This window comes from Pipistrellus kuhlii, unplaced genomic scaffold (assembly GCF_014108245.1).
Source record: "Pipistrellus kuhlii isolate mPipKuh1 unplaced genomic scaffold, mPipKuh1.p scaffold_m20_p_2, whole genome shotgun sequence".
NCBI lineage: Eukaryota > Metazoa > Chordata > Mammalia > Chiroptera > Vespertilionidae > Pipistrellus > Pipistrellus kuhlii.
In genome coordinates, this window is record NW_023425515.1 from 186,787,037 (window position 1) to 186,811,419 (window position 24,383).

At 57.7% G+C, this 24,383-nt stretch overlaps 1 protein-coding gene across 41 annotated transcripts in view; it reads right to left on the minus strand.

Annotated features, from left to right (window-relative positions):
• ARHGEF10L (Rho guanine nucleotide exchange factor 10 like) overlaps positions 1–24,383 on the minus strand; it is a 119,854-nt gene that overhangs the window by 23,759 nt on the left and 71,712 nt on the right. For 40 of the 41 annotated variants that reach the window (XM_045585147.1, XM_045585134.1, XM_045585133.1 and 37 more), the window contains 11 exons: positions 22,798–22,890; positions 21,937–22,110; positions 17,278–17,423; positions 15,464–15,478; positions 15,043–15,224; positions 12,421–12,536; positions 11,885–12,012; positions 11,087–11,187; positions 4,465–4,586; positions 1,479–1,565; positions 30–262 (listed from right to left, as the gene is read on the minus strand). In XM_045585147.1, the coding sequence (XP_045441103.1) occupies positions 30–262; positions 1,479–1,565; positions 4,465–4,586; positions 11,087–11,187; positions 11,885–12,012; positions 12,421–12,536; positions 15,043–15,224; positions 15,464–15,478; positions 17,278–17,423; positions 21,937–22,110; positions 22,798–22,890 (1,397 nt within the window). The remainder of the gene's footprint in view (positions 1–29; positions 263–1,478; positions 1,566–4,464; positions 4,587–11,086; positions 11,188–11,884; positions 12,013–12,420; positions 12,537–15,042; positions 15,225–15,463; positions 15,479–17,277; positions 17,424–21,936; positions 22,111–22,797; positions 22,891–24,383) is intronic. The other variant, XM_045585150.1, reaches the window with a different exon arrangement.

The following is a 24,383-nucleotide window of genomic DNA, read 5'->3' on the forward strand; positions in this document are numbered from 1 at the left end:
TTCTCAGGCCCTCCTCCCCGGGCCCTCACCTGCCATCCTGGAGCCCCAGGCAGATGGTCGGATGCACAGCAGCAGAGGAGTCAGCAGCCGTGTGGCTCTCATCTTTGTCTCCATCTCCACTCTCCCCCTCCTCTGGCTCAGGAATGTACTCCATGCAGAGCACGGGGGCCGCCAGCGGGAAGGACTTGACCGTGCGGGGTGAGGGCCGGTTCAGGGAAAAGATCTCCACCTGGCCTCCTGCGCCCTCCTGGCCACCCCCAACCTGGGGCAGAGACCCAAAGAAGCTGTCAGGAAGAACCATGAGAGCAGAGGCAGAGCTTAGCTCCTGCCCTCCGAGACCTGTCCCAAACTGCTACCTGCCACTGAGAAGTGAGGGGAGCGCCCCCCGCCTGCCCACATGCATCCTGCGGTCACTGAAGGTCACTTGTCCCCAGCCTCCAAGGCAGCAAGTTAGATTCAGGGCGCAAAGGAAACCAGCTAAGGAGCTAAGGTGGACTAGATACCAGGTCAGCTTTCTATCTCCTTCTCTTTAGGCTAAATTTCAACCAACAAAGAGGAAGCATACACTCTGCCCCTTTAAAATACCCTATCTGCCTGTTCTCTGTTTTACTTTAGTGTCTCACACATGGTATACCAGTATACTTGCTGAGTGGATTGAGGGATGGATGGCAATGGATGGAAGGATGCATGGATATATGGATGGATAGACAGATAGATAGATGAAGACATGGATGGATAAATGGATACATGAATGAATGAGTGGGTGGGTGGGTGGGTGGATGCATGGATATATGGATGGACAGATGGATAGATGGAGACATGGATGGATGAATGGATGGATGGGTGGGTGAGTGGATGGATAGATGGATGGATAAATGGGTGGGTGAATAATGGATGCATGGATATATAGATGGATAGACAGATGGATAGATGGAGACATGGATGGATGAATGGATGGATGGGTGGGTGGGTGGATGGATGGATGGACGGACAGAAACACCATGTGCTAGAGAGACAGTGAAGAACAAATTGCCCTCAGAGAAGCATCTATGGGAGGCACAATCTGCACTGTAAAGCACAGGGAGGTCACCTATTTGAATCCAGGGAAGCTTTGTCAGGAGTCCCGAGAGCAGAAAACGGGGCTGGGGTCTGAGAGAGATGGGCAGGAAGCCGCCCTGCTGCCTGACCCCATTGAAGACCTGCCACCCAGGCACACGGCACAGCTCCCCTCATCTCCTGCATGGCCTGTGGCCTGGGCAAGAGTCATGCTCACTTATTTGTCCCAGTTTTCTATTGTTCCTGGTGAGGTGGCTGGCACCTGCCATCTCTAAGCACAGAGCCTGGGACGGGTCCCAGGAAGACCTTGCCGGGTAGATGGACCAGCAGGCGGGTGGCTTTCCCCAGCACCCCTCCCAGGTGCTCCTCTCCCTGGTCCTGTCCGAGGGCCAGAGCTCCTGGCTGCGGCAGGGGGTACTCACCCAGAGGTAGCCCTGTGGAAGGGAGGTGCTGACTGCCGAGAAGCCCAGCAGGGGAGAGCTGACAGGACTGTGGACCAGACCCCCGAGCTGCAGAGACAGATGTGACATGTGCAGGGTTAAGGGTTGAGGTGCCCGAGAGGCCAGCGTCTGGCTGTCAGACCTTCGTGTGAACCACCTGCAGGGGTCAGGGGTCGTTAAACCTGGAGATTCCCAAGTGAGAATCCCAGCGGATGGCCGGGAGAGTGGGGGTTTCCAGGATCTCCAGGAAGTTCCGATGCACCCACATTTGACCATCACTCTCCTAGGACCTCTGGCTGCAAGGGGCCTGGACGATACTCTGGGACCCTAAGGGTTTTTCAAACTGACCAGCTTCCATGTAAGGTTTGTTCAAAACCACTAACACCCACTCCACTTCCTTTACTTTACAGGTGGAAAAATGAGCACACAGGGTGGCCCTAGGCCACAGGGAAGGTGAGGGGGAGGCGGGTCCTGGCCTGGGCCTACCTCCCCCCTCCACCTTCCTGCACGCCTTCAGAGAAACAGTGGAGGGACCCCCAGGTCATCAGAACCACTCTGCAGACGAGCCCCCAGGACACAGGGTGGGGTGGCTTATGTGGGCTGCCGGCAGGGGCTGGGGGTTCTGTCTGTAACAGGCTGTCACCAAGAGCCACCAGCGACTTGTTCCTCCTCAACTTCTTCTCTCAAATCCATGCCAGGTGGTCTCTGGGGCCTGTTTCCCGAGTTAGATCCTGCCAGTCTGGCCCTCTGGCCAGGACTGCAATGGTCTGGCCCTTTCAGGGGCGTGGCTTTGCCCCTCTGAGGAATGTGGCCACTGCTGGACCCTTTGCCGGGCAGGTGCTGCCCTCTGCTGGTGCTTCTGGGAATATTCTAACAAAATGCCTAATGGCCATAGGTGAGGGGACCAGAGGTCACCTTCCCCAGCCCCTCATTAGGAGTCAGTAACCTTGAAGTTCGGGGAAGGGGAAAGGGGAGGGGACATGACTGGCTCCAGGTCGCACAGCATGTCACCAAGATTGGACTTCAGTTTTGCTCCGCTGCAGGGCTCCTCGTGGTTGAATTCTACCCAGAGACCAAGCCGGAGGCCTAGGCACACTCACACTCATGGCCCAGTCCTTCCTCTGGACTCCTGGGCTGCGGCCTCGCTGCCTTCCCCCGGGCACCCAGGGCGGGACTCTGTGTTGGGCGATTTGGAATATTCTTCCCTGGGCCCTCACTGGGCTGCATCCTTCTTGCCATCCAGGTCACAGTTTAATGCCACCTCCTCCGAGAGGCCCTCTGGGTTGGCACCATCTCTATGTCTAGCATATCTGATTTACTTTCTTTAACACACATCTCTCTTTTCTATTTCCCTTTGTTTGCCAGGGTTTTTCCTATCTCTATCTCTAGATTGAACACTATATGCAGGTATGTTGCATGTTTTGATCATCACTATGATTCCCAGTGGCCAGGGCAGGGCCTAGCACACAGTAGGTGTTCAACAATGATTGGCAGATTGGATGGATGGATGGATGGGTGAGTGGATGGATGGGTGGGTGGTGGATGGATGGATGGGTGGATGGATGGATGGATGGATGGATGGATGGATGGATGGATGGGTGGATGGATGGATGGATGGGTGGATGGATGGATGGATGGAAGGGTGGATGGATGGATGGATGGATGGATGGATGGATGGATGGGTGGGTGGGTGGATGGGTGGATGGATGGGTGGATGGATGGATGGGTGGATGGATGGGTGGATGGATGGATGGATGGTGGATGGATGGATGGATGATGGATGGATGGATGGATGGAAGGGTGGATGGATGGATGGATGGAGGATGGATGGATGGATGATGGATGGATGGGTGGTGGATGGATGGATGGGTGGATGGATGGATGGATGGATGGGTGGATGGATGGATGGACTAATGAATAAAATGACATCTCAAGACTATGTTCTTTCAGCTACTTAGCATCCCAGTCTACAATCTAGCCACTTAGCTCTTGGGACTTATTTTTCTGGGCCTGGGTCCCAAGCTTGCTCTCCCCTCCCCAGAGCTCTGATGGCCTCATATCCCTGAGAGGACGGTGGGCAGCAAGTGCTCCAAAGGACAGATGACCAGAGGTGAAGACCACAGGTGTCCGGCCCTGACTGGTTTGGCTCAGTGGATAGAGTGTCAGCCTTTGGACTGAATGGTCCCAGGTTCAATTTCGGTCAAGGGCATGTACCTTGGTTGTGGGCACATCCTCAGTAGGGGGTGTGCAAGAGGCAGCCGATCGATGTTTCTCTCTCATCAATGTTTCTAACTCTCTATCCTTCTCCCTTCTTATCTATAAAAAAATCAATAAAAATATATTTTTAAAAAAATCACAGGTGTCAGAATCAGACAGAACGAGGCTATCATTCCCAGGCCCATCCTTACCAGCTGTGTCATTTTTAGAAAAGCATCTGTCTGAGCCCCAGGTGGGCCTTCCCTGTGAAACAGATCTAGAAACATCTACTTACCGGGTTCTCATAAATAACAAAACAAGAGAGTGACGGCAGAGCAGTGGGGAGCACAGTAGGTGCTTGACAAGTGGAAGGGTGATGGCTAGGAAAGGTGTGTCTTGGTTCCCTCAGGCGCTGCCCACATCCAAGCCGGCTCCTGCCTGGCTCCCGCCCACCAAGGCTCCAACCCACAAAGCCTGGCGCTCGGGCATATTCCGGCCGCTCTGGGCTGGAGTCGGGCCATCGACGGATGAGATCACTGCTATTTGTTAGCTCAAAAATAATGGAATTTTCCGTTCACTTGACCCACGGAGGGCAGCTACCCCCTCATTGTGGGCAGGACAGCTGGCTCCCAGAGCAATAAAAAGGCTCCACCAACTCCATCGGGAAAAAGCCGAGGCGCTGGGTCTGGAGCCGGGGCTGCCTGCTGTGGGCACAGCCTGGAACGCTGGTGCTCCCCAGAGAAGGGGGGGTTCAGGAAGAGCTGCCTCTCACCTGCAGGCTGAGGCCCCGGGAGGAGAAGGCGGGGATGCAGCAGGCCAGCGTCGGACACCAGAACGGGGCTTTGCTCTTCTTGTCCTCATCCGGACATCGCCAGCCCGGCTGGTTCTCCTCTCCTGCGGCAAAGGAAGGAGGGGGTGAAGCAGGTCGGAGTGCGAGGACCACGCAGGCCGTGAGCAGTCCCGGGAGCCCAGCGAGCTCCCGCAGGCCCCAGAGGCCCGTCCGCACGGCAGCCTAGACAGACTCCGCCACTCGCTGGCCCCCCTGACCCCCAGCCCCACTCCTGCCGATCTGAGATGAACTCTGGCCCCACTCTGTGGTCATGGCCCTGGGTCCCCAGCAAGGAACCCAGACACCTGAGGTTTGAGTCCCCCATTTGACCGGCCTCTTGCTTAACAACCTTGTGCAAATCACCCCAACTCCCTGAGCCTCAGTGTCTCCGCCTGTACCACAGGGACGATGAAAATGCCCTCGTCCAGTGGCAGTTGTGAGCATCCAGTGGAATAACGCAGGGAAGGGGGCTCAGGAAGCGCTAAGATGCTGGACTAAGTCCAGGCCCGGCTGCCCTGCCCTAGCTTCTGAGAGGGAGAGGGTCAAAGACCAGCACGTGGACAAGGAGATTTTCGATTGTGATGACAAAGTCCAGCTGCTTTTATTCCTGACGGTGATGAGGATGGTGCTGTGGAAGACTCTTACTCTGGCTTCCTTTGACGCTACCCTGAAACCTCCAGGTCCCCCCGTCAAGCTGGGCATAGACCTGTGACAAGTACAGACACCCAGGCCCAAGCCCAGGCCCTCGACTCACATTTGGAGACCTCTGTGCTCAAGATCATCCATTGTACCAGTGGTTCCTTCACAGGCTGCCGCCTCCAAGAAGTCCTCCATGACCACCCTGGCTACAGTGGCTCCTTTGTCTCCGGGGGAACGCCCCTGACTCTAAGACCCTGTCAGACTTCTCGGGTAGCCTTCACCACAATCTCAAATCTCTGCGTCTACTTTCTTGTTTACAATCCATCTCCATATGTCTCTAGAATGTGCCAGATCCAGGTTATCTCATTCGTCACTGTCTCCCTGACACTCAGCACGCTGCCTGCACAATTAGTGCTCGGCAAACATGGGTTGAAAGAGTGAATGAAAGGAGTGAGCAAGTGAGTGGGTGAGCAGACGTCCATTTCTCCCAAAGAGTTCTCCCTGCTAAGGAGCCCATCCTTACGCCCCACGTGGCAACCCTCCATATGGCAACTGCCTTCCCGGGACCTGGACAGTGGGGCCACAGTACAGCTGGGGCGCCCTACTGTGTGTCCACGCACCAGGCACACACTGAGTGCCATGTGCGTGTCCCCTGGCTTTGTTTTCACATGGACCAAGCACAGTCCGCTAATGATTTTCCCTTGGTGCATGATGAGACAGACACTCGGGGGTATGCTGACCGGGCCACGGGCATGCCTACGTGGCCAAGCCCAGATGGGGACCAAGGACTGTCTGACTCAAAGCCCAGGTTCTTTGCACTAAAGCAGGCATTCTTCCAGCACCTAGCCTCCGACCGACAGCCATGAGCATGACTGACCCTTGATATGGTGACGCTGGACAATGAGGAGGAGGCTCAGTCCTAAGAGCAGAGGCGCTGGGGGAGAGGGGCCATGGTGGAGCCGAGGGGAACAGAGAGCTCTGGAGCTGGGAGAGAGCTCATGGACTGAACCGGCGTGGCACAGCCTTCCCGCCACCAGGCCCAGAGCAAGCCCTGGAGGAGAGCCGTGAGGGAGGAGAAACGGGACGGCAACGAAGGGCGCCATGTCTGGGTCACACAAGCTAAGCCCCAGGCCGTCTGCAGTACGGCGCCTGTGGCTGGCTGCTCCGCAGGACGTGCTCAGAGATCTGCTCAGAGGGCCTGGCATGCATCGTTCTTATCACGCACAATAACAGTGAGTGGGCAGGAGGGGCTTGGGAATGGGTTTGTGATGTGGCATAGACTGGGGATGGGCTCACGGGCACATACTCCAGACTCATCAAGTCGCACACATTAGCCATGCACAGCCTGCTGTCTGCCAATCGTGCCCCAGGAAGGGGCCTTTGAGAAAACGCCATTGCCCCCGAGGAAGTGGCGCCTGAGCGAGCGAGCTGGGACACGGTGGCAGGTGTGGATGCTCCTGGAGACGTCAGAGACGTCAGAGACGCCTACAAAGGTCAGGCCCGATCAGTGCCCGTCCCGCCTGCTCTCCCGCCCAGAGCACCCACCCCCTCAAGCAGCAGAGTCCAGGGCAGTGAGCTCACTCCCCACACGAGCCCTCTGCCCCCCTGGGCCCCGGAGACAAAGCCCATCAAGCCTGGTTCCTCCCACTGAGGAGGCGAGGCCGCCAAGGAAAGGACAACTAGGGCACAGGCACGGGCACGGGGCAGGCATCGGCATAGCAGGACTGCAAGCGCCACACTTCAGGTTACAAAGCGGCCCCCCACGCTCTCCTCTCACCCTCCTGGCCGCCAGGGGGTCAGTGTTTCCTTCCCCATCTACCCCGAGCAAAGAGGCCGGGGAAGACACAGGCAGGCCCAGGGCCCAGGGCCCAAGCCAGGGGGCCCTTCACACAGCGCCCGCCACGCGAGGTGTTTGCCAAGACGCCCCCGCTCCTGGCAGCACCCACCTCCGAGGTGGGAATGAGGACTGCGAGATCTGAGTGTGCCCCTGCTCTTAAGGAGCTTACGTCACGCAGACCCTCCCCTCCACCAGACGGGAGCCCAGCAGAGCCCCCAAGCCCCACCCCTCGCAGGAGGCTTCCCAGAGCTCAGTCCTCGAACATAATGCCCCAATCACACCTCCCCCCAAACCCCACCCCCCTCCCCGCACCTCCCCGGCACAGCCCACGGAGTCCTGCGATTCGTTAGGATGTGTATTTCTTTCTTTTTCTTTCTTTTTTTTAAATATATTTTTTATTGATTTTTTTACAGAGAGGAAGAGAGAGGGATAGAGAGTTAGAAACATCGATGAGAGAGAATCACCGATCAGCTGCCTCTTGCACACCCCCTACTGGGGATGTGCCCGAAACCAAGGTACATGCCCTTGACCGGAATCAAACCTGGGACCTTTCAGTCCGCAGGCCGATGCTCTATCCACTGAGCCAAACCTGTTTCGGCAGGATGTGTATTTCTTAATGACCTGACCTTCTCCTTCCAGATGGTGCCTGCGCCCGGGAGCCTTAAAGGAGAATGGAGTCGCTGCTCCCCATCTGCCACTGCCATTGTCCCTGCCACAACCCGGCGGCCGAGACAGAGCTAGAAGCTGCCGCTGCTGCACACGGAAGGCCCACCTGGGACAAGTGACATGAAGGACGGGCGCTGGCGTCCACACTGTGGTTTCCAAGTGACGTTGGCAGGGGCTTGTTAGCGCCCAGCCTCTGCGGTGCCCACGGAACCAAGGAGCGGCCGTGGGACGGCGGGAGCAGCTCAGGGCTGGGGGCCGTGCCCCTGCCGCTCCCCCACCTCCGAGCCCGCAGAGCAGCCCCCCAGATCCCACCTCAGCCTCACGCAGTGCCACGCGGAGCCGGACACTTAGCCCTCAGAGGCTGTGGCCGCATCTGGAAAACGGGGAATCACTCCAGCGTCTGCAGCTGCTGTGAGCACTGGGGAGAATGGCTGGAGGGCCTGGCATACCCCCGGCACTCCAGAGAGAGTGCCCGTCTGGTCGCTGTCCTTGAGGTCGAGAGCACTGCCTGTTACTACGCTTAAGGGCCCTGCCCACGGGGCTCCCCCACAGCACCACCGACCGCCTGGCAAGCTCCTGCTCAGACCCAGCGCCACGCCTCTGTCACTGCCCTGAGAGCAGCCTCCCGGACAGACGGGGCTGGCAGGACATCACCATGCGTCCTCTCCGAACACCCCTCCCCTGGAACCCAGGAGAGTGGCCATGGTCACCCAGCTGGGTAAAACCCACGTCATGCCCACGGCCACCACGGCGCCCTCCTGGAGGGCAGACCCACTTCCAGGGAGGGCTTGGCCAGGTCCCGGCCTCAGGTTGAGGGTTAAAGGACATGAGGGTCACAGCACTCCTGGCACACACCTGGGCCGTGCTCAGGCCTCCCCATGGACCCATCGCAAGGGGGAGCAGTGGTGTTACTGGGAGGGCTGGGGGCTGGAATAACAACCTCATCAGAGGCAGCGAGGGAGAGGCCGAGCCTGTGAGATATACCGTGTGAGATAAGCCCCATGAGATAAGCCCCGTGCAATCAGGGTGAGAGGAAGATATGGGGGGGGGGAAATTAAAGGAATAACATCCTTTGTGAATAAAAACATATTTTAATGGGCTCATGTTATTTTCCCCTCCCCACCAGGCACTGCAGATAAAACAAACTGGCAAAATAAAAGGCACAAATTATTCAAGCCCCAGGGGAACCCAGGCACTCAAAGTAAGATTTGAAATGACTCCCATTCCATTAAAACTTTCTGCTGCAGTGAAACTGCGCAGACCGGGCGGCTGAGCGAGGACTGCGAGGCTCCCGTCAGTCCGCTCCTCCCGCTGACACCAGGCCCCGCTCAGTAAAGCAGCTGGGGCTCCAGCAGAGTCACCTGCCTTCAGAGCAGGTGCCCGAACGGGGTGTAGGCCTCTGCCCAAGACACAGCGGCGGCACCAGCGGGGGTGTGGCCGGAGCAGGCAGCGGGGGCCAGCTTAGCCTTTCCGTGGGCCAGAATTCCCACAATCCTCTGCCAAGGCCAGGAACCACCTCTGCTTACAACCCTTCCCCCGCCCCCCTGGTCACTAAGACACACCCAGCAGAGGCCTGGGCACATCAGTACCAGATCCTAGGAGGTACTGGAGAGCAGAAGCCTCTGATCCTGGCTCCCCCAAGCCACAGCCTCCTCCCATGCCCTCCCGACCTCCACGCGCCCTCTGCACGGCACCAGAATGGTTTGCTTAAATAGGACCCGGGCCATGCCACTGTCTGGCTCTCAGTGCTACAACTAACAGCTCCCCGTCAAGCTCCATACACCTTGCCCTGGCTTTCTGGAAAGCCTGCCCCCGCCTCCACCTGCCCAATCCCCCGGCTCTGGCTACCTCAGGACCTTTGCACGTGCTGTTTTCAAGCTTGGACCATTTTTCCTGAAGCTCTGCGTGGCTTCAGATGTCATCTCCTCAGATGCCCTCGTGACAGCACTCCCAACCCCCGGGCTTGGTGCAGGTCAGGTCACCCAGCTCTGCACTCTCACAGCACACCCCCTCCCTGATGGTTTGCTCCCCATGTAAAGTCCACCTGCCCCTCATGCATCCTGAGTTCCTTGAGGGTAGGGATCTTTCTGTTTGTATCACTGTTCTTTTACCCTCTGCCTAAAATTACTGCAGAGACTCAATAGATCGTTGTTTAATTGACGAAAGCCCTGGCCCCTTTCCGGAAACGTGGCAGAGCCTATTGGAAACGTATACTCATCTAGAAAAGATCACAACAGAGCCAAGACCGGTTTGGCTCAATGGATAGAGCGTCAGCTTGGGGACTGAAGGGTCCCGGGTTCGATTCCGGTCAAGGGCATGTACCTTGGTTGTGGGCACATCCCCAGTAGGGGGTGTGCAAGAGGCAGCTGATCGATGACTCTCTTTCATCGATGTTTCTAACTCTCTATCTCTCTCCCTTCCTCTCTGTACAAAATCAATAAAAATATATTAAAAAAAAAAAAAAAAAGAAGAAGAAAAAAGAAAAGATCACAGCAGAAACCAAGAAAGCAGTCGCCGCTATTGGCTGGAATCAGCAAAAGAGAATTCCAGTACATCGCAAGGAATAATGGCTCTGATCGGCAAGGACAGGGGCCTTTGGTCAATTTACAGAAAACACAAATAATTATAACTTAATGAATGTGGCTTGGCAGTCAGAAGCTCCCCACGTGGAGGAAGCAGGATGGACAGGAGCGGCTGCCCCGGCTGTCCCTCCGGCTGTTGGGGCTCAGGCAAGTCACAGCACCGCCCGGGGCTCCGAACCTCCCTGCGAAAGGGGCTCACGCAGCCCTGCCCTTTAGGGTGTCTGCGGACGTGAAACAAAGGAGGAGAGGAAAATGCTTGCTCACAGGAAGCGCTCAGTGAATACCAGTGCCATTGCTGGCTGTATTTTATCGGGGAGCAGAGGAGAAAATAATCCTAAGGAGGTCCTTGGAAGAAACTCCGTTTGGTCTACCCTATATCACGTTTGGATAACAGCCTTAAGATGTAATTCAGCACCATAAAGCTGGCCCTTTAAAGTCTACACTTCACTGGTTTCTAGCATATTAAGAGTTGGGCAGCCATCACCCCAAAATCGGGAATATCTTTATCACTCCCACTAAAACAATAACAAAACAAAAAAAACACGTTAACAGTCCCTCTCCAATCCCCCTCCTCCCAGGTCCCTGGCAACCACTGATTTACCATGCCAGTTCCCACTGTTTTATAGATGGGGAAACTGAGGCTTGGAGAGAGAGGGACTTGTCCAAGATCACTGAGCAGCCGTAAGACTCAGAACCCTTGCTCCAGCTTCCCCACCTCCCCCACAACTCAGGAGCCTCCTTCCCCCCATGAGCCTGGACGCCCCCCACACACATACACACACCCCAAACCTCCCCTCTCCCCCCACTCCCCCTCAGGTGCTCCCTTTGGGGCTCTACTTACGGAGTCCGATCTTGGCCAGGTGCAGCCTGTTGACCCAGGAGATCTTGCTCAGGGGGTTGGGGGTGATGAAGACCACCATGAAGCTGATGGGACGGCCGGACCTTCGGCGAGAAGGAGGGTGAGAAGGGCGAGGAGTGTGGGTGCTCAGAGCAAGGGCCTGGCTCCCCCGGGCCCAGCACCCAGCTCTTCCCTCAACCCCATGCCTGGGAGCAAGGTCTGCTCAGAGCAGCCAAGGGTGCCAGGGAGGCCGGTGGCCTGCCCAGCAAAGCCTCGGTCCCCAGGGGGAGGGGTCCCTCCACCCACCATAGCCCCAGGAGCAAGGCACCTCCCCCAGAGAGCCAGGCCACACGGCGGCCCAGCCCCAGGTGCCTCGGCTTGGGCGCCTAGCAATGCCAGAGGTGCCTGGCCCGCTGTAGGCTGAGGCGAGAGGCCCTGCCAGGGCTCCACCGGGTCAGCTTGCCACGGGCCTTATCAGACACCTGCTCCGGGAGCCTCTGCCATGTTTCCTCCTGTATTTCTGGTGCCATATCCTCAGGGCAACAGCCTTTGGCAAAGGCCAGTTGCCTGGTAATGGGCACGTGAATGAAGCGGGTTACGGCCAGGCCAGAGGCAGTGGAGGTCACTGTTGTCACCACACTGGCATCCCACCTCGGAGCATCGGGGGCCCCTCGGTGGTGGGCATGGCCACGGTGCATCCACACCCCTCCCATCACAGCGATACTAACAAGCGGAACAGCTCCAGTGCCCCCTCTGAGCGCCCCCCACCCCCCACTTCACCGCCGGCCCCTCCGCTCTCACTTGTCGGGTTTCCCGGGAAGCAGGAGCCGGAGGCGGCACTTGTTGGCCGACTGGATCTCCTCCTCCTTCACCCGCATCAGCCTCTGCAGGGCCAGGCACCAGTCTTGAGCCACGGTCATGTTCAGGTTCTAGGGCGGAGGAGGAGGCCAATGGAGTCCCCACGCAGCCCACCGGCTCCCCAGAAGCCACGCCAGGTCCTCAGAGCCCACCCGACACCCCTGTTTTGAGAGGGACACACCCTCCTAGCAGCTTCCTTCCCAGCAATGCCAGGAAGGGACTGCAAGACTAGCTGGCCACCGTGCAGAAAACAATAAAAAATACCAGGCAGCCAGGCCCCCTCCACCTGAACCAGAGCTTCAACCAGAGGCCACACACCAGACTTCTAGGTGAAGGCAGTGGGCATGGCCACGCCTGCTGGTTGGGGGGCCTCAGAGGCACAGCCTGGGCCAGGAGAGGAGCCCCCACTCTGCCTGTCGAGCCTGGGACTGCCCAGGGGGCGGAGCCGGAGAACCGCAGGCCAGGCCAGCGCGTCGTACCTGGTAGGTGCCGTGCAGCGTGCCGATGAGGACCGTGATCTGCTCCACCACCTCCAGGTCCTTCTGCAGGTCCTGCAGCTCCTGGAAGAGCCGTGGGGGGCCGAAGTACACCTTACCTGGGCAGAGAGAGGCCAGGTCAGCTCGGGAGCGGGAAGACGCCAATGAGAACCCCGGTGTCCACGCACCGCAGAAAGGAAGAGCTGTCGCCCTGGGGACAGGGCAGCAGAGAGACAGAAAGAAACACTCCCAGGCTCTTGTCTACCGGGGAGCACAGGGCCAGCCCAGGGAACGTCCAGGGCACACTCAATCCCGACAAAGGGTCACCGGCGACCAGAAGACAGAACCAATTCTGCTCCAGCTGCACTTGCTCCAGTCGTCACAGCACTCCTGGCACATACCTGGGCCGTGCAAGATACGAGGAGCCCTCATGGGGCCAGGAGAGGGGTGGGCACTGCCAAGAAGGAGAACAGCATGTGCAAAGGCACTGTGGCTTGAGGAAGCCTGTGAACAGCAAGTTGTTCAAAAAGCATGCTGAGGACCTACTATGTGCCAGGTTCCATTCCGGGTGTGAGAGGGACAGGTGTGAACAAGACAGGGTCCCCACTTATGGAGTGTATGACCTGGGGGAAGGGGAAGACTGGGGACGCAGTCAGTTACAGTCACAGGTGACGGGAGGTACTAAGGAGAATGCTATCAGAGCGATGAGACAGTGATGGCAGGGGGGTTTGGGGTGGGGGGAGGAGGATGCCCAGATCTCTACCGATGACACAAAGGGAGTGCCGGGGGCTTGGGAGACGGTCAGCAAGAGACAGAGCAGGAGGGGCCCGCAGGACAGGAAGGAGAAGTCCTTCTATGCCACGCTAGGGAACGTGGGCTGTATTCTCTAGGCCGTGGCTTCTCAAGCTGAGATCCACGGACTCCTGCAAGGGGAGTTATTTTGGGGTGTCATTGAGATGATTATCTAAAAATCTGATGCGCATCCAGAGTCATCTGGAGAGGATGGCTTCAAAGCCACGTGCGCTGCACTGAGCAGGGCGAGCTGAATGGCCACCAGGGAGCAGGGAGAAGGTGGCCAGGGGAGGGAGGGATGGCTCATACCAAACCAAGGGAAGGATGGGCTCTGCAGGGACCCCGACAGGTACGCTGGCGGGAATGCGGGTCACCATACGGCACCCTGGGTCGTGGGTGCAAAGAGCCTGCCCCGTAGGAGGCTACATCCATATTGTGAGCAATGCGGTGCCAGCAAAACAGCACCCCCCTCCCATGGCATTAATGCTGCTCGTTTGAATTTTATGGTTTTGCAGCTTCATTTTTGTCCCATTTGCGGTTTTTGTTTTGGTTTTATGGGTGTTCAAAGGGTCTGAGCATAAGGCGTCAATTATACCTAGCCTGATATTTGCACACATTTGAATAACAATATAATAAAAAAAAAATCATTCACGGCCAACTGGGGTTCGATGAGAACTTTTCCCCCCAAAAGGGGGTCTGGCAGCATTTGACTGTCATCTCAGGAGGAAGCACAGACAGACAGCGGTTGAAGGAGGTCCCAGAGTGGGGGTGTGGGGGGGCAGGAGGAGTAGAGCTGGGGCTGCAGGTGGCCCTTCCCGCCTCCCAGCCCAAGGGAAGAAACGCAGCCTCCGGACGAGAGTGCGCTGTCCGGCCGGCCCTCCAAGGGCGAGAGTAGATGATGCAATCACCCTGCTTCCAGAATGGTCAACAGCCCCATGAGGCAACCTCCAGGGTCAGGCGATGGACAGAGCCCAGAGCCTGAGCTGAGCCCGGCCACCCCGTGTGGGGAGGAGTGTAGCCAAGCGCCCTCCCAGCCTGCGGAAGGTGCTCCCGGCTAAGTGCTCCTCTCTGCTGGCTCTGTGGTCAGCGCCCTTCATTCATTTGGCAAACGGCTGTTAACACCCCTGGAACCAGCTCCGGGCAGGGCTACCGTCACACCAAGGGCAAACGGCAGCCAATGCTCTAGCCTTGAGAGCATGGGGAGGTGGGGGTCAGGGGAAAGTGGGGGTCGGGGGCGGGGGGGGGGGGCACCAGGTCCAGGCCACAGGAATTTGAAAAGGAAGGGCCGCCTGAGCTCAGATGAGTGAAGGCAAGTAGACAAAAGAAGCCCAAGGATGGTCAGGACAAGGGAAGGAGGACTGGGGCGGGGCCAGGAAGCCCTGACCTGGACCCTGAGGGTGTAGGGGCAGGATTAGTGTCACCTGAGACTCTCCCTGACTGTCCAGAGGGGCAAACTGAGGCACAGAGAGGAGGTGACACCTGCCGGCATCACTCAGGGAGGCAGGAAATACCCAGGCGAGGACTGGAAGTCAGCTTCCTGACTCCAAGTCATTGCCTGTGCAGGGACGTGTGTGCACACGTGTGCGTGTGTGTGTGTGTGTGTGAGGGCACGTGGGGCTGGAGTGGGCAGGGCAGGGAGCATCTGTCCTGTGTGTGCAGGTGCAGCTGTGGGATGTGCGTGTGCTCACAGGGGTTGGGCTGTGTGTGTGTGGGTGTGTGGGGCTGTAAACCAGCAAGAGCTCTGGGCCCAGTGGCCCATTGGCCTGGGGGCCCCCCCGGATGGGCCCAGGAGCCTGAGCAGGTGCTCCCCGGGCGGCACCGGACGGTACTCACTCTGAGCCTGGCCCGAGGCGGAGGCCTTCTTGGCGCCGGCGTGCTGGATGAGCACGTTGTCCTTGTCGTAGGCGCCGCCCTCCTGGCCCACCTCCACCACCTGCACCTGCGGCAGGGCCGTGTTCCACTTCACCACGTACTTGGGCCCCAGGGGCACCAGGCTGCTGATCTCCAGCTGGCCCCTAAGGGACGGAGAGATGGACGGAGGCCTGGAGAGCCAGCAGCACCCCAGCCCCGGGCCAGCCCAGATGCCCCTCCTCAGCACGGCAGCTCAGCCAGGCACCTCACGGCCCAGCACAACGCCTCAGGCCAAAACCAAGCCGGGCATGGCAGGGAGCCGTCGCCAAGGCAAAAGCACCAGGCACCCCGTCCCCAGCCCCAGATCCAGAATCAGCTGCCCCCAAAGCCCCCACGCCCCTACCTGTGGTTGGCAGGCCTGAGGAAAGGGACAAGAAGGAGGGAGAGATGGTTACTGTTAGCGAGCGATTTCTACAGGGGATGAGGCAGCTGAGGGCCGGCTGGGGGTGGGCAGAGGGACCCCCCGAAGGGCCTGCTTCCTGGGCCGGCCACTGGCCTCCAGGCACCTCTCCCCACACGGCCCTGCAGGAAGCCTTTATTAACCCAGACGAGGACACTGATGCTCAGACAGGTCACAGGACTCACCCCAAGTCACCAGTCTGATCCTCCCCCCAAAGTGGCCACTAGCATCCCCATCTCACTTTCTCATCAGCTAGGTGGGCAGAGACGGTGTAGGTCAGAACAGTACCTAGGCCAGAGGTCGGCAAACTCATGAGTCAACAGAGCCAAATATCAACAATACAACGATTGACATTTCTTCTGAGAGCTGAACTGACTTCTGCGCATGGGCCACGAGGTTTCAATCGCACTACAGGTGTGCGCCCACACGTGGTATGTTGTGGAAGAGCCACACTCAAGGGGCCAAAGAGCCGCACGTGGCTCACAAGCCGCAGTTTGCCGACCACTGACCTAGGACATCAATGGAACTTAAAAATGAGAGTGCGGGAGAGCGGGCTGCGCTCTGCTCTGGGACACAGGCTTCCTTGCCTGAGTTCCTACGTGTGGACTGGTACAAAGCAAGAGTATCTGATGGGTGAATAGTGCACAAGTCCCCAAACAGCCCTGCTCACTCCCCTTCTGGGCATGGAATCTGCAGCCATGGGCAATCCCCTCGTCTGCTATGGTCACGGGCAGGTGCACAGCCAACCCTGGGTGTGACATCTAAGCCAGGCTCCGTGGGCACCCTGACCCCACAGGTGGTCCAGGCAGAAGAAGTGGGAGCGCCAGGCTGGGATCCCACTATGGTGACTGCTTTCCCTCGGGGGTGTTGGCTGTTGTAGCCACACTGTGTGTCCGGGATGTTTCTAAAGTGCATTCAACAATGGGAGCAGAGATTTCCCTCCACAAGTGGACAGGAGCCCGGCTGGGGAGGTCCAGCTGCAATTCCTTTGGTAAAAGGCCATCATCCCTACCGCCTACAAGGCCAAGCCAGGATATGGGTGAGCGGACAGCTGCTGGGACAGCGGACAGCAGGAGAGGAGACACGTGTGCCCTGGGCCACGTGGGCCTCAAATGTGGGATCCTCACATTTTCAAGAACAACAAATGTCTCCTGCGTGTTTGGGTGAATGGCGTACATGAAAAGATTCCTGGGCCACAAGTCTGCTGACTCCAGTCTAAAGAATCACCCTCCCCCTGTCCAGGGCTCCAACCCCTCTGGGCACAGCCTGGCATTTCTACAACCTCTGACCTCTGACCTCTGACCCAGGAGCAGCGCCCAGACTCCTGTGGAAGAAGATGCTCTGGGTGGCGGGGGGGGGGGGGGGCGGGACAGGCCCAGGCTCATGTGAGAAACACAGAGGTCCAGCAGGGGGAAGAGCCATGGAAACCAGGGCAGCTGGACACAGGGAGAACCTCATGAATTTCAAAGTGGTCAGGACTCAGGAGGCTGTTCGGGGGCCAGAACCGACCACACTGTGCAACGGACAGCTGTCTCCCAAAGGCCCGTGACCTCTCCAGGCGCTTCCTGGCTCCGGGACCAGGAACAGAGCAGGCCAGGAGAGATGGGAGAGGAAGCCGGTGTATCAGTGACCTCAGCTGAGCTCCCTGGGACCCTGTCACAGAGGGGCCATCGGAGGGACCCTGTCGCGGAGGGGCCGGCCGAGGGACTGGGAAGGACAGGAATAGGTCCCCAAGGGGGGCGGGCCCGGCCACTCACTTGAAGTTGATGTTGGCACAGACCAGCATGTCGTTGAGCAGGAAGACCCTGCGCTCCTTGGACTTGATCAGCTGCCCGCGGTCACCATACACCGTCTCCGTCAGCGTCTCACAGAGCAGCAGCTGCCTCTGGCCCGAGGTCAACAGCTGGTGGAGGGGGACAGAGCAAGGTCAACACCAACAAGCGTGCAGGCGGTTACACGGACATCACCGGGCCGAAGACCCAGAATTCTCTGGCCAAAAGGAGACCGCGGCTGGGAGAGGCAGAGGAGGCAGGGCCTCGCCCTCCACCTCCAGGTGACAGGAGGCCCTGGGAGGGCCACAGGCTGGGTCCCCTGACCACCCTCCCTGCCCGGCAGCAGCATCCCTCTCAGGTGAGCCAGCCATTGCAGCCGTCCCTCTGCAACCCCGCCCGTTCAGCACCACAGGGACCTCAACCCCGGCTCCCCGAGCACCAGCTGGGAAGCCATCCGGGGGGTCATTCCACCTGCCCACACCTCAGCTGTCAAGTGGGGCAACAAACTCCACCCTCAGGTCACCATGGTAACGCATGAGCAGATGTGGCTGCCTAACTTCCCAAGCCCGGAGTGAAATGGAAATGTGCCCCTCATTCAAGTTACTACAAATTACAAGCCAGCGCAGGCCCTTCTGCGCCCCGGCCCTGTGACAGTGCAGGGGGGACACCCCCGGAGCTGACACTGCAGAGATGGCAGCTGTCCCACTGCTGCTGTCTGTGACCGAGCTCCCCGCGAAGAGGTGTGGCCTCACGCAGGGAGACCCCAGCCTGGAAGTGGGTCCGGTCCCTGCACCCTGACCTGTTGAACAGCCTTGTCCACTCTCGGCCCTGGGAAGGGCTCCCAATGGAGCGGGGTGGGTCTGCTGGTCAACTAGGCGACCCTCTGAGGTGGCCCAAGGGCCTTCGAGCCCCAAGCCTCTCTGCAGCCTGGACACCCAGAACCCCCTCCAGCCCTGGGACCACCATCCCACCTGGGGTTCCCCTGGGAAAACATCTGTTTACCAATAGGAATATTGCAGGGGGGGGGGGGGTAGCAAAATTCATTCCCAAAACCCATGACTCCAAGGGCAACAGTTCTCCTCCCATCCTTCCCACCCTCACCAGGGAAAGGGCAAAGCCCCCCAACCCCTCCTGGAAAAATGCCTGTCGATCTCAAAAAAAAAAAACCACGTGTCTCGTGTCAACAGAGAGGTGCAAACAGTACGAAACCCTACTGTGCGCCGGGCGGGCACGGAGCTCGGCACTGAGCATTCTGCTTCTCGTTTCATTTGCTCAGCGGTCCCCAGGCCATGCCCATCCCCAGAGGAGGAAACGGAGAGCCCAGAGGTGAGGGGACCTCTGAGACGCAGCTTGGATGGAGCCAGGCCACAGGCGCTGTCCCTCCAGCTCCTGGCTGGGCTGTCGGAGTCAGGGGAGAGCCCGCTGCTCCGAACACAAGAAAAAGATTCGAGGTTCCTCGGGTTCCCCCCATAACTGCCAAGGCCGACCTCCTCCCACTACTTCTACCAGTGAGCTGGCCCAGCTCAGAGGCAGGGCTGGGACCCTGAGGGCAGCGGGCCCGTGAGAGACTGCCAAGTGTGCCGGGACCCAGAACTTGGAAGAGGAAAGTCCCCTGGGCCTTCGGCAGACTGAACAAGAAAGAGAAAATCCAGATGTTGCACAACTGCCTCCAGAGGGTCTGGAGCAGGCACATTATGAAACAGCCGCTCAGTTCCGTTTGGGGCCCACCCTGTTTCGCTTCTGCTTTCCCCCCGGGCGATGGACCAGGGGAAAGCCACTGGCCTGTCTGAGATTGCCCAAGGGGGCCCTGGCAGGGGGAAGGCATGGGGGCGGCCGCCACCACCCTCTTCACAGCATCCAGACCTGGCAAGCACACCCCCTACATGAGAAACAGACTCAGAGCCTGCAGTTCCTTGCCCAACACCAACAGGTTTTCCTGACCTCCAGCCAATGGCCACCACGCCTTCCTGCCCGGGTCCCCCTGGGGGACAGAGCGGAATAGAAGAGATGGCTCTTCCCAGAGTAACTGCTAGGGCAAAGGGCTTCCTTTTCCCACGGTCTCTCCCCACGGCGGCTGCACAGGTGCGTGAGCAGAGGCAGGAAAAGCCCTCCTGGTTATAGCGGAGGAGCTAGCACAGAAGACAGAAGAAGTTCCAAGGCATGGATGGCCACGGCTGGGCTGAACGAAGTCCTTTTCTCCAGAGACATTCCAAAATGGAAGGCATGGACGTTTCCAGAGGGTCTCCTGCCTAGAGGCAGGAAGAGGACAGGATAGTGCCCAGCCTTCATGCCCACCTGGATCAATCACGGATGGCGACGTCCCCCAGAAGGAGGCTCTGTCTTCTCCCCCATCTGTTTCCCCATCTCTTTCCTCCTGGAACAGGTGAAGCAAAGCCAGATGCCTGTGGGGCCAGCAGGGCACCTCTCTGGGAAACGTGGGGAGGGGCTACCCTGTAAGAAGTTCCTGGCCCAACACCTATAGGTTTTCCAGCTCTTCCGATCCTTCAGGAGGACCCACAAGTCTTTTATGGGATAGCTCTTCATTTTCAAATGTTCACAACTACCGTATTTTTCGGACCATAAGACGCTCCGGACCATAAGACGCACCAGTTTTTAGAGAAGGGAAATGAAGAAAAAAAGATTCTGAAACAGTGTCCTAAAATATTTTATGTGCATTAAAACCCAACATCACAGTCATAAACACATGTAATCAACCCTGTAAAGTAAACAGCAGCATTTAGAACCATTTTAGAGCCAGGCAAGCACACAGAGACCACACAGAGCCGGGCAAGTAAAAAAACTTTTTTTTTAAAGTATATGTGTAGGCTATATTTGGACCATAAGACGCAGGGACTTTTCCCCCCCACTTCTGGGGGGGGGGGGAAAGTGCATCTTATGGTCCAAAAAATATGGTAATTCCTTTTAAAAATATATATATATTTTATATATATATATATATATATATATATATATATATATATATATTTTTTTTTTTTTTTTTTTTTTTTTTTTACAGAGAGGAAGGGAGAGGGATAGAGAGTTAGAAACATCGATGAGAGAGGAACATTGATCAGCTGCCTCCTGCACACTCCCCACTGGGGATGTGCCCACAACCAAGGTACGTGCCCTTGACTGGAATTGAATCTGGGACCCTTTAGTCCGCAGGCCGATGCTCTATCCACTAAGCCAAACTGGTTAAGGCTCCATTTTTTTAATTATTTTTTTAACTACTGTGTGGGCCCAAAAACGTATGAGCAGCCTGAATTTGGCCTGAGGTGGGAGAGTCTTAAGCCCTGCAGGTTGTCTTGTCCCAGCCCAGGTTCACAGGCTGTGGAAAAGATGTAAAAATAAAAAGTAAATGGCCCTGTGGGTTAGAGAGCACTATATACAGGAAGGCTGCAGTCCTTCTGGAAAGGGCTGCTTTTTCCTGACAACCCTTCCTATACAAAACATCCCACCCGCGTGGCTGAAATCTCCCTGGCCTTAGTCACCGGCCTTAGTCATTCTGCTTTCGGGCCCACAGAGCCCAGAGGCTCCCAGTTTTCCCCAAAAAAGACCTGAGCACCTCCTTATGACCCAGCACAAAGTCACTTCCCCAAAGAAGGACCGACTGAAGCTCCCTCCAATGTGCCCTGGGCGGGGTCGCCTCACCCGGACCATCTGGGCCGACTTCCACCCTCCGGTATGTGAGAGAAGCCCGCGGTACAGATCTGGGTACACACACAGGCAGCCAAGGTCACATGCCCCTCGGACACAGAGGACTGCCAGCAGGTGGCTCTCGGAAGTGACTTTTTTGTACTGGCTTTGTGTTTTGTTTTGTTTTGGGTTTTTTTTAATGTGTTTTTATTGATTTCAGAGAGGAAGGGAGAGGGAGAGAGAGAGAGAGGAACATCAATGATGAGAGTCATCAATCAGCTACCTCCTGAATGGCCCCTCCTGGGGATCGAGCCCACAACCCAGGCATGTGCCCTGACCAGGAATCGAACCGTGACCTCCTGACCCACACCAGCGGGGCTGGCTTTGTATTTTAAAAACAGGGGTCTCTACAGGCTTATTTGAAAGTTTTTCAAGATTTTTTTTTTTTTTTGTGGGTGGGGGCACACTAGAATATTCCTAAGCTGCAATCCCAAGACCTAGCATGGACTTTTCATCTTTCTTCTTCTTTAATAAAATAACACTGATAATGACGATAGCCACTTTGTATTAAGGACTCCAGACCTGCTGTTTTGCCGACTCCCTTTCAGTGGGAGCAAGTGAGGTTCAGAGAGGTTGTGTGATTCCCCTGAGGCCACACAGTGAGCACCAGCAGCAAAATCAGGATTCAAACCCCAAACTCTAAGAGCCCACTTGCTCAAGCACAGTATATGGTTATCATTTCCCATACATGTACCGGCAATGACATGAATGAAAAAAATGAGCTTTTATCCTAAAGTAGCACGAACAGTAACGAATGTGGGGGGCCAGTGAGGCTGACTAATCCTCTAGGTAAGGTCTGTGGGCACAGAGAGAAGCAAGGAAGCCCCTCCCTCAAGGAACACTGCCACCTGGTGGTGGCCACGAGGCAGGAGGCAGGAGGCAGAGAGGTGATCCAGGCTGCAGAACAGGTGAGGGCACCCTCGCAGGTGTGGAGCCCCCGACACTCACCTTGTTGAGGCTGCTGCGGTCGCTGATGCTCTTGGTCAGCTGCTGGATCTCGGCCACCTGGTCAGCGAGCCGCTTCTGCTCATTGAGCTTCTCGGCCAGCGTCTCCAGCTCCGTGAGGGCCAGCTGCAGCGAGAGCCTGTCCGGGTGGCCTCGGGGGGTATTCTTCAGCATGTCCTGCAGGACCGGGAGAACCAGGGCTGAGGACCTCACTCTCACAGACCCTCCCCTGGCTAAGGTCAAAGCCTCAGCCTCCAGGCCCCTACGGAGACCCTGCAGCCAGGATAGGTGGTTCTTGGCATAGAGCATGGCCTCAGGAAACAGCGAATGAATGAAAAAATAGTAAGCATGTGGACCCATCCCTGATGCACCGATGCTGACAGCCACTCTATGAGCTCTGAGGACAGAAAGGAGGACACTGCCGGGGCCCTCGGCTGGCAGCCGCCCTCCCAGCTGGGCCGAGGCTCACCCCTAACAAGGATGTCCCAAGGTCTCAGGCCCTGGGCATGGGGTGGGGCAGGAACATGAGGGGAGGGAGTCTACTACTTCCTGTGAAGCCTGAAGTGGCCCAGGTCAGCTCATTCCCTGAGCTTCTCCTCCCGGCCCAGAGCCCACGGGTCCTGGGTTCCACACGCCTTCATTACCTCCCAGAATCCTGGGCTCACCCACCACCAGCATTCCACATGGGGACGGGGGAAATCGGCTCCCCTCCAGGAGTGAAGTGGGAGGGGCCAGGCGGGACGGGGCGGGGAGAGGCCCCGCCCACAGTCCACCGCAGATGCAGGGACTGCAGATGGCAGAGGGGAGCCCCCACCCTCCAGGCGTGCCCGGGCTGGCAGGAGGCCGCAGAGTCCCGGGCGGTACCTGAAGCAGGAGGATGAACTGCGGGAACCTCTGGATTGGCTTCACCATCAGCCCGTAGAGCGTGACGCGGTCGGGGCTGCACACCTGCCGCCGCTGTTGAAGACGAGGTGGCGTCATTGGCTGACCCGCTGCAGCGAGGCCCCCGCGCCCCCGGGTGCAGACGCCGCCTGGGATGGGCTCCTCTCCCCGGGCCCAGCACTCTGCTCAGCCTCGGGCCTGAGAGAAGAGCCAGGGGGGTCTCTGGTCCCGGGGCCGGGGCTCCCGGCCACCACGGGGTCCCCACCCAGCCCCTCAGCCTGGAGAAACTGGAGCACTCAGGTTGAGGTCTCTGGACTGACAGCATAACTGGAAAATTCAGCGATTTATTGCAGTGGTCCTGTCTCTACAATAATGGAGACAACCATTCCCTCCACTTAAACCACATGTGTCAAACACAAGGCCCGCGGGCCAAATCCGTCCCGCCAGGCCTTGCAATGTGGCCCGCACCGCGCTGTCATCACTGCACTCCGCTGCGTTTCCATCACAATGACAGTTTATGACTGTTCAGTAAACCATTCAGCCCGCGATTTAGGCTGGATTTTAGATTTTGGCCCCTTCTCTGATTGAGTTCGACACCCCTAACTTAAACGAAAGCAGCCGGGCCTGGCCAGGATGAGGGGCAGGCACGGGGGTCTTACTGTTCTCTCTCTTGCATCTGTTCCTGCCACTCCATCCACACACCTGTCACCTAGATCCTGGCCCTCTTTCCTGGTAACCCAGGCTGCTGCCACAGCCTCTCCACTGGCCTCCATGTCCCTCTGCCCGGCCCAAAACTCCGTAGCAGCTCCCACTGCCTGAAGCACACTGTCCTACAGGTCTAGGGCCGCCCACATAGGGCGCAGCTGCCTCTGGGCCTCCTCTCCCAGACTCCTTGGCAACAGTGCTCCCGGGATCCAACCAGATGCACTCACCTAACCACATCCTCCTGCCTCTGACCTTTGCCCCCACCCTGCACCTGTCACACCCCTCCTCCATATCCACCTGCTATAATTTCAGCGTAGCCCCAGGACCCATGTCAGACGCCCTCCTGGACCAGGGCACTGGGTTCCTCAGCTGAGGCCCGGCTCCTGGCTCACCTGTACCCTCCACTGGGTGCTCCCTGCAGGCAGGGCCTCCATCTGACTGGCCTGACTGAGCACCCAAAGAAATCTGGGGGAGCCTGGCCACAGCTACATGAGGCCTTTGGTCCTTTTACCTCTAATCTCCCACGTGAACCCCAAGACACCCCTTTGAGAAATCCTCCTTGCCCTTTTACAAATAAGGAAGAGGTTGTGGTCCGATTCCCGGTCAGGGCACATGCCCAGATTGTGGGCTCCGTCCCTAGGAAGGAGTATGTAGGGGGCACCCAATCAATGAGTCTCTCATCATTGATGTTTCTATCTTTCTCTCCCTCTCCCTTCCTCTCTGAAATCAATTTAAAAATATTTTTTTATTCAATAATAAGAAAAGGGACAGCCCAGCGACACCCTGAGCTATACCTGGAGACCCTCACAAGAGGCTAACTATCACTCATCATCATCCCCCTCCTGTTGGGGGGCGGGAGGAAC